The sequence below is a fragment of the Anomalospiza imberbis genome, chromosome 12 (genome assembly GCF_031753505.1).
Source record: "Anomalospiza imberbis isolate Cuckoo-Finch-1a 21T00152 chromosome 12, ASM3175350v1, whole genome shotgun sequence".
NCBI lineage: Eukaryota > Metazoa > Chordata > Aves > Passeriformes > Viduidae > Anomalospiza > Anomalospiza imberbis.
In genome coordinates this window covers 6,608,894-6,618,003 of record NC_089692.1, presented here as the reverse complement: position 1 = coordinate 6,618,003, position 9,110 = coordinate 6,608,894, and the positions used below count along the sequence as shown (strand labels likewise).

Below are 9,110 nucleotides of genomic sequence, written 5' to 3'. Positions count from 1 at the left end.
TTCTCTCAGCACCAATCTGTACTGTGACTGAGAGAGAAGTAGCTAAGAGACCCAACTTAGTGGTTGAGGCAGGCTGGGCTTCATCAGTCTAAGAATTGGTTTTGTTCATGTGGAAATGGGCTGTATCTCAGAGGAAGGCAAACACGAGCATCCTCAGCATCTTCTTAGTTTCTTGCTACCTCTCCATTTTCTGGATTTTACTATTTCACTTTTTTTGGTTAGTGTATTAAGGTAATGGTGGTGCTTTGAGGTATCAGTGAGTGAGCACAGTAGATGTTGGAGCAGAAAGTGGTTATCTCTCCGTTGTCTTTTTGATCTGACCTGGTTTCCTAACTGACAGAAGCTGTGTTGAATTAGGAGGGAGAATCACTGGCGTGTTGAACACTAGCTGGTGTTCAGGAAGCCGTGTGCTTACCTTGGTGGTCAAGTCAGTGGTTAATACTGAAGGGTAACAGAAACTGTGAGGGCACAAATTGACAATCAAATTGAAATAGATTGTTAACTAATCCTTCCAATTTTATTTATTAATTTTGTAATTATAGCAAATGAAATCCTCACAAGTTACTCTGATTGCTTGGCTTACCTCGATTTATATTCAAATCTCACTAAAACACATTTCAGCCTTTTCTTAACGAGATGATGGAAAGTGCTATCCCATGGAAGAGTAGGGGACACACATTCCAGCATTACTTGTAGTCACCTGTTTGCTTTTTAATGTTGCTGTTGAATTTGTATTTAACTCAGGATTAAAGTATAAGCTGACATATTTGAATAAGGATATCTTTAAGCCATGAGTTCTTAAAATTTTAAAAAAATGGCTGCACAGTCGGTTAATAGAGATTTTAAAACACAAAGGATGCTGAGTAACGAAGACGTTGTACTGCTGTTGATTGGAATCACAAAGCAGTTTCAGAAAGACACACAGATCCACTGGAGTCCCACTGCATTTGTGGCAGTGGTGGAAGGGGATGGGTCCTCATTCCTGGGAAGAGATGCAGGAGCTGATGGGTGGTGATGGGCAGAGAGCAGGTAGCTTCCCTTGGGAGCCTGCCTGGGAGCTCTCTGGAGCAGGCAGTGGCCCTGGCAGTGCTGGTCTCAGGGAGAAGGGGTCAAACACACAGGCCTGCCCTTCACCCAGACAGGGCTGAAGCATTAGGATTTGTTCCCTATGTGCCAGACAGCACTCAAACAGGAAAAGGTATTCCCCATCCTCACTGGATGCACTGTTTTACCAGGGAGAAAGGCTTTTAAATGGCAGCAGGAACTTGTCACTGACTACCATTTGCTCACAAGTGTGTATCTCAGGTCACCTCTGTGGCTTTAAATGGGGTTTATATTTATTATTTCTGAAAGGCAGGTTTTTGTACGATTTTCAGAGTGGGTCTTTTTCACTAAATAAGTGATTGATAATGACTGGATTTTGATCAGATTTTCCTGGTAACTCTGGAGATAATTTTTAATGGTCTTCATTGTAAATTAAAAAAGAAATACTCTGTTCTTTGAGTGTGACTATTAAAAATGAGCTAAAATACAAACCAGGTTTGTTTTCCCAGTTAATAAAACCGGCTGTTAATGGGACAGTGAGCAAATGCCACATTCACATGTTAATATCTATCAGATCAAATCAAAATCTACTGTTTGGCACAAGAGGTAAAAAACCCCACATTGTAATAAAACTGTCACAGGATCAGTGTCTCCTGCTTTGTACATAAACATCTCTGCTTTGCCTCGGTATTTCTGTAACATCCGGAGACTATTACCCTGTGCTGGTGCTCTGGTTCATTGACAGTTTCACTTAAACAGTTAAACAATAGTTTGAAATGGAAAATGTTCTGCCCATATTCCTTAGTTCCTTTGTGGGCTTTTTCCCACCCCTCAAATGTATTTTGTTGGATATTTTTGTTGGATTTTTCAGTCACTCGCCTTAGTAATCGCATCTTATTTTTTATTACACAGGAAAATGCCGAACTGCTCACAGACCTCATTCAAAGCCAAAAGTATCAAATGTTTTTGAGGTAGATCTTCCAGCAAATGGAAATGATACAAAACCAATGGGTCGTTTTCAGTCAGAGGAGGAACTGTGGGCCCGCTTAGAAGAGCTCGAGAGACAAGAAGAGATCCTTGGTGAACTTGACAGGTACAGTGCTGCTGTGGCACAGGCAGGACTGGAGTTCAGAGAGCTGTGAGTGTGGGGCTCTTGGTACACACAGGGTCTCACCAGCAGGGCGAGTAGCTGACCACACAGATGGAATTAAAATTATCATAGGTAGAAGAAGGGTGGGCCATGAACAAAGCATGCACTGCAACGCCAGAGCTCCTAAAATCTGCCTCTGTGCAACTACAGCAGTCCAGCCTTCTGGTTTTTTTCTTTAAGATGAAGAGGAGGAAGTGAAATTCATTTCCCACAGGCTATGAAAATCTGTAGTTTTCCATGTGGGAGTTATACATTTAATGCCCTATGACATCCTTAGATCTATCCGATCTGCAAGCAATACATGGGTTGTTAGCCATGATGTCACAGTTTTGGTATTTCCAGTTGGTGTGGGAAGGACGCAGTCATTGTTAGAAGGCACAAAGAAGTTGCACTGTCTGTCTAAAAATACAGCACCTGGGTAAAGAAAGTTACATGCAGGCGAGTTCATTATTTTGTATGTTTGTGTCTCTCAAGAGTATGACTTGCCTCTGTTCAAATAGATATTTTTCATTCCATAGGATGCCTGATACAGTTGAGACAAATGGAGAAGATGCAACCTCTTCTGAAGAGGAGAAGGAGGATGAGGATAAGGACACAGATGTGAATGGGACATGTAGGGCAGAGGACTGTATTACTCAGGGCAACTTCCATAAAGAATTTGGAAATTCAGACTTGTTTGTGGGCCACATTAATGGCTCAACTTATTATCACAGCGATGATGAAGATGACAGAGATGTTGGAGATAACTCTGTTCCAACTATTTTTTTCTCTCACACTGTAGAACCTAAAAGGGTTTGTACTTTATTTAATTTTTATATTTTCTCAAGAGATCACATAAAATACATATGCCAGATGTAAACCTGAAAACTTTAGATCTGTAGATGTAGTAGATTGCTAGCTGGAGGTGACATTTGGTTTTTCTTCAAATGATTAAAACCCCACTGTTTAGATCCTGTCGTCCTAAATATGGTATTAAAAAATGATCTTCAGATGTCTACCTTGCTGTTCTGGCTTCTGGCTGTTGTAAAAGGCAGTATCCTGTCTAGGAGTTTTTTAAATGACTTCTTACTTGCCTTGAATCTGACCTTTGAACAGCTCAGCTATTGAGCAGAGCTTGAATAAGCAGACCGTCATATTTTATATGCAAAATATGTGCACATGAGGGCAAAGAAATGCCCCAGCCTAGTGCAAGTGGTAGAGAATAAACAGTGCACACTATGAATGTTACTATTCATACATTTGTTTAACTCACCTATGCTTCCTGGTCCCCAGCTGCTTGGGTAAGAGAACGTCAGGAATCAGTTGATCTGCAGCCTGGTGATTGTTGATTTTATGGTCTAGACCATCATTTGTGTTCAATTTTCAGGTAAGAATAAACACAGGAAAAAATACTACTTTGAAATTCAGTGAAAAGAAAGAAGAGGCCAAGCGTAAAAGGAGGAACAGCAGTGGCAATGGCCATGCAGCTCCAGAGCTGCCCAACATCAAAACCCCAGCGGACATTTACCGGTGGGTAATTCACGGTGGAGCTTTCCCCTGAGCAGACCTTCTTTCATTTCTGTTCACCTAGAGTGTGAAACCCCACCTACAGTTTCCCGAACGGAACAGCTGGAACTGAATTTACTACTTAAAAATGAAAGTTTGTGCCTTCTGCATGATTGCTGTGCTTTCGTGTCCATAAAATATTTCTAAGCTTAACAGTTCCTTTTCCAAATAGCAATTCTTCATTTACCTGCTATTTCAGAGCTTCTGAAATGGAGGTAAATTTGCCAGTATGTATCATCCTCAGAAAGGAATGCAGCAGTTATGTTATGTGTTCTGGTTAATTCCCTGCCATTTTTTTCTGTGTTTGTTTTCAAACAGAACTGGCCAGATCTACCCCTTGTAATACTCCTGCTTTCCTGGTTATTGATTTGCTGGACTCTGTCTCTTCCCTTTTGTGTCTTCAAAACATACTCAGCTCCTTGTTTGCATAGTTTCTTTTGCGTTCCCTCTTCCTGGCCTCAGTCTTTCACTTTCTGTATTCTCCATAAAAGGTACTGCTCACCTGTAGGACACCCACACACAGAGAACTTGAAAAACAGTGCTGGGCTTAGGGGATTGTACAAAACACTAAGGTGACAGGATAGTTAAAACAAGTATTAAGGTTTATAAGGATAAACACAGACACCTGTTGGATTGGTTGATTAAGTGGTTGTGAAAATTCCACTGTATGTCTGTGTATTTGGGTACGTAAATATGTTAAACATGTCACAAAATGTGAAAAGTGAAACCATGTCCTGTAATTGCAGCTGCTAGGGCTGAAGATGAGCAAAAGATTCTTTTGTGCTCCTCTCTCTGAGCTCTGCAAACTCCATCTTCTGTAGAGATGTATTTCCATAAGTGCCTGATGAATAAAGCTGTTAGAAACAAGTAACACCCTTAAAACTCATCCAGTCATTGGGCTCCTCCTTTATGAGTTTGATAAAATTGGCATTGTCTTCTCATTCTCCTCCACCCACCCTTGACTTTCTCAAGTCATGGAGAGGGAGCACAAGAGCCATCTTTGTCAGTTCACAGTCTGTTAATACTTGAAAAGCGTCTTCCTGTTGATCTGATGTTACAAGCTGATTTTTTAAATTTTGTTTCTAATTGAAAGCAGATTATGACACTTGTTAGAAAAAAGCTCCATCCTTTCCATGTGCAATGAATGTTTCACGTATTTGTTTTCATATTCTACATTTGACAAGGACTTAGAAAACATTCCCAGATTGTGATCTGATTCTCTTTACAGAAACAAGCCTGGTCATCATTTAGTTTACCTTTTTTATAACTTTTTTTAACTCACACCTTTCTGTTTTGTAACATTTTTCAAAGAGCTATGCATTTTCTGCTGAAAATAAGTACCAACTTAATGCTTGAATAAAGGGCATAACAGCATTCACTCTGCAGAATTGATTCTTGTACATTGGTAAATAAAGTGCCTCTGAAGGTACAGTATTGTCATTCTGCAGCGAAAAAGTTGGGAAAGCACATCATAATTAATTTGTACAAAAGACAAAGCAAGATCACTGTAAATTTGTCATCTGATCCTGAAATGGTTTATTAAAGCTAACATTTTCCTTTATAGAGTCTTTGTTGATGTTGTGAATGGAGAATATGTCCCTCGTAAATCAATTCTGAAGTCTCGAAGCAGAGAGAACAGTGTTTGCAGCGATACCAGTGAGAACAGTGCTGCTGAGTTTGATGACAGACGAGGAGTTCAGAGGAGTATTAGCTGTGATGAAGCCACTCAGAGCGACAACAGCGAAGGCATCCTCGAGGAAGAGGAGGGGGAGGGGAAGCAGCAGCTACCGAAAAAGCTTCCTCCCTCTTCAGGGGCAACTGAGGTACAGTTTTTAATTCATTATTGATTGTTGGCAGGGATGAAAATGAGAAATCTAATGGCTCTAGTTGTCTATACCATCAGTTTTATTTCTTTAAAATAATTCTAACTCCTTCCCAGATTGCTTCAGAAGGACATACCAGGTGACAGGCCTCTGTCACAGACATCCTAGGGGCAGAGGGGAGGAGCTGCTCATGTGGCTTCCCCAAGACTTGAAGCTCTTCCATAAAGATCCAACAAAGTGGTCACTCAATGGTGTTACTGAAACCTCTGTGCTGTGTTATCCTGACCATTTCAGTGCAGGACAGACAGTAGGATTTTAGACAAAAAGAGGGAAATCTGTACTCTGTAACTTACCAAAGAGGAGAGGTGATTCTCTAACCCGTCTTGCACTACTAGACAGCTAATTTCCAAGGAGTGTTTCAAGTTTAAAACACATAGATACCGGCTGAATTACTATTTTGTTGTGCCAATAGCAGAGAAATTGCCTGGTAGAAGGAAGCATTGCACCCCTTCTCATCCCATTCCAGACTAAGCCATTAGTGATCCCAAAGAGATCTGTTTACTTGTGTTTGGAAAGTTCGGGGCTTCGTCACAAAAGACAGACTGTACGATGTAAGGGAAGATACACAGTTGCTTAGTGACTGGGTGAATACAAGAATTAAATGTAGAAATTTGTGGCATAGCGTATTCATTTCTGTTTTGTAAGAACTTAACACTAATTTTTTCAAACTAGATAAAACTTGAGTCTTCAGTAGTTCCCAGTGCAATGGACAAGTTCAATGAAAGCACTATTTTTGCAAAAATTATTTTTGACAAGAAATGAATTCCTCGTAAAAGCTATTGTTTATCACCATTTTTCATGCAAACAGCTTCAGATGAATCCAGGCAGGATGTGAAGATTCATGATGGAAATTTTATCTATGGAGTTAGCACTCCACATTGTATACTTTCTGGAATATATTTGCTCTATTTTTATAAAGCATCTCAGTACACTTTATATGTTACCCATCAGTCTGTTACCTGCATCTGGCATGATTATTCTCTGCAATGTAATGTATTTTTTAAGCAACTGAAGGAGATTGAGCAAAACACTCCAGTCAGATATGCTTCCCTAAATGCTGTTGTTTTGCTTTTGGTTGTTTTTGTGGGTGTTTGAAATCCATTATTTCTCCATTACAATTTGCAACACACTAAATTTTTATTTCTAATTTTAACACCATCACTTAGTTTGTGCTTTGCTTACCTGTTTTTGAAAATGAGCTTCTTGTTAGATTAACAGAGTTGTACAGGCACAGCTTTAGGCACACTTGGGCTACTGGAGCAGAAAACAAAAAAACACTGCTTTTTTTGCAGGTCCTGCAAGAAGAGAATGGCCTGTTTGTTTTGCTTTGTCTTTCTTGGTAACTGAGTTATGAAAAAGCAGAACTAAGCATAGTGACTAAATCTGGTGTGCATTCCTTTGTGCCCAGCATGAGCATCAGACCTTGGATGTGAGCTGCTTCCCCTTGTCCTTGGGCATTCTGAATTCTCTGTTTTCAATACATAGTGGAGTGATTTGTTCTTAAATATGTTTATGAAAAGTAGTTCTGAGCTGCTTGTTTTCCAGGAATCATGGTCATTTCTTGGCTAAGTTGAAAAGGATTGTCACATAATTAGCTGCGTATAAATTACAATTTTTAAACATTAGATGTTTTTATTAGGCCTTTTATAGAGAGAAGTAGTTGGAAGCAAGTTTGCTGTTCTCTTAAATATAAATGGCTTTCACCATTTTTTGATCATATTTGGTAGGCAGAAAAGAAGAAACAAAATATGTGCCTGCCACTTCATACGCAATGCTTCAGCTTGATGCAATTAGAAGATACTAAGTCATAAAATGACATATAATGGAAATGCTGACATCAACTTTGCAAAGTCTCTCCGTTTCTTATCCAAAATAAAACTCTGTATTACATAAGCTGTTTTATTTCTTGAGCGTGTCTCAGTGAGGAAGCAAATTTTTACATCATTTATGCAGTAGGAATGAGATTAAGTAGTACTTTTAAGATACTGTCTTTCATTCAGTCATCCTTGAACAAGCTATATTTTGAGGTTAATTACAATGTGGTTACTTATGCAGGCAACAATCATTGATTTAAGGATATTTCTTTACTTTTGATTAGAAGAAATAACAATTCTAATCAGGCTAATATAGGGTAATGACCTTATGGGCATAGCTTCACATTTGCATTTTATTAGCTCATTCTGAGTATTCTCTTCTGTTGTAGGCATTTTCTGGAACTGTCATAGAAAAGGAGCCTTTGTCTCCCTCCTTAATACCACACCCAGTCCTCGCTCACCCCGTGCTGCCGACCATTCTGGAGCGCAAATCAGAGGAACTTTTGTCTGACGCCCCAGAAGAACCTATCAAGAGGATTTCCAAATTCAGAGCTGCCAGGATGCAGCAGACTCAGTAGGTGCTGCTGAGCCCAAGCACGAGCGCTCTTGCCTGCTTTCACCTCTCTGGGGATGATAAAAAGCCTTCTCCGTAGCACCCACCGTTACCAGGGTGTCCTGTGGTAATTTGGCACCGTTATCTCCTCGACGTTTACTGGCAGCATTAGGAAAACAAACAGTTCAGTGTTTGAACACTTGAGTATTCATCTTATTTTGTCGGTTTCCCTGTGTGCTGTCAGCACCTTTGTATATGTTTGCCTTATGATAGCAGCACTTGGGTTCTTTTTCAAAAACTGTTCCTTACATACATTGTTTTTGTGTTTAAAACTAAATACAGGCAGTTTTGTGCCAGCTGTGATGTTCTACATACCATATGGACCATTTTAAGGAAACTTTTCACATTTCAAATAGATTCACCAATTATATTACATTACTTGCTTTAGCATTTTAAGACGCACTTGTATTCACGTTGATGTAGGTTTTGCAACTAGGTGTCTGCTAAAAGTTTTTTTCCTTCTTTCAAACCTCTCTGATATCTCACTGTACAGGTCTATAAAATGCCAGGTTCATGTACATTGCAGGGAAGTTTCTTTGATGGAAAAGGGTATTTTGTAAAATTAAATTTTCAGTAAAAAAGCTGTGAAACTCGTGTGGTTTTTGTTGCTTTACTACTAATTTGGAAGCTCCACAGAGAGGTTTTTATTTTGAACTCGCATTTCTAGCTTGAAGTGTTTACTACCACATGGACATAAAAGCAGTCCATTCTCTTCTGCCATTGTGTTTTAACCTCCTGCTAATGAATGTCCATGGAAATTGAATGCTCTTAAGGAGAGAAGCATAAACTCAGACTCTTGATTACAAAATCTCCTAGTTCTTTTGTATACTCAGAAAACATTGTAATTGTCTTGGGAATGCCCAGAGGGAGTCGGCACTAAGGAAAAATGTCTTAATGCTGCAGCTTTATTTCAAAATGCAACAGCACTGCAGCACTCTGGGTACAGTTTGGTGTATCCTTCTCGTGACTGATAGCAGTCCTGGCTTCAGGATTCCCTGCCCAGCAGCTCCTTCCAATATTCTTGTCATCCCCTTGTTTTGCTGACACAGCTTTTGTTGTTA

General features: G+C 39.6%; 1 protein-coding gene across 3 annotated transcripts in view; it reads left to right on the top strand.

Moving 5' to 3' along the window:
* The window catches only part of URI1 (URI1 prefoldin like chaperone), a 41,515-nt gene extending 32,874 nt beyond the window's left edge, over window positions 1-8,641 (top strand). For all 3 annotated transcript variants that reach the window (XM_068202581.1, XM_068202583.1, XM_068202582.1), the window contains exons 7-11: window positions 1,957-2,137; window positions 2,713-2,986; window positions 3,561-3,703; window positions 5,304-5,562; window positions 7,826-8,641. In XM_068202581.1, coding sequence (XP_068058682.1) covers window positions 1,957-2,137; window positions 2,713-2,986; window positions 3,561-3,703; window positions 5,304-5,562; window positions 7,826-8,014 — 1,046 coding nt within the window. In that variant the 3' untranslated portion in view covers window positions 8,015-8,641. The remainder of the gene's footprint in view (window positions 1-1,956; window positions 2,138-2,712; window positions 2,987-3,560; window positions 3,704-5,303; window positions 5,563-7,825) is intronic.
* The last annotated feature ends 469 nt before the right edge of the window (window positions 8,642-9,110 follow it).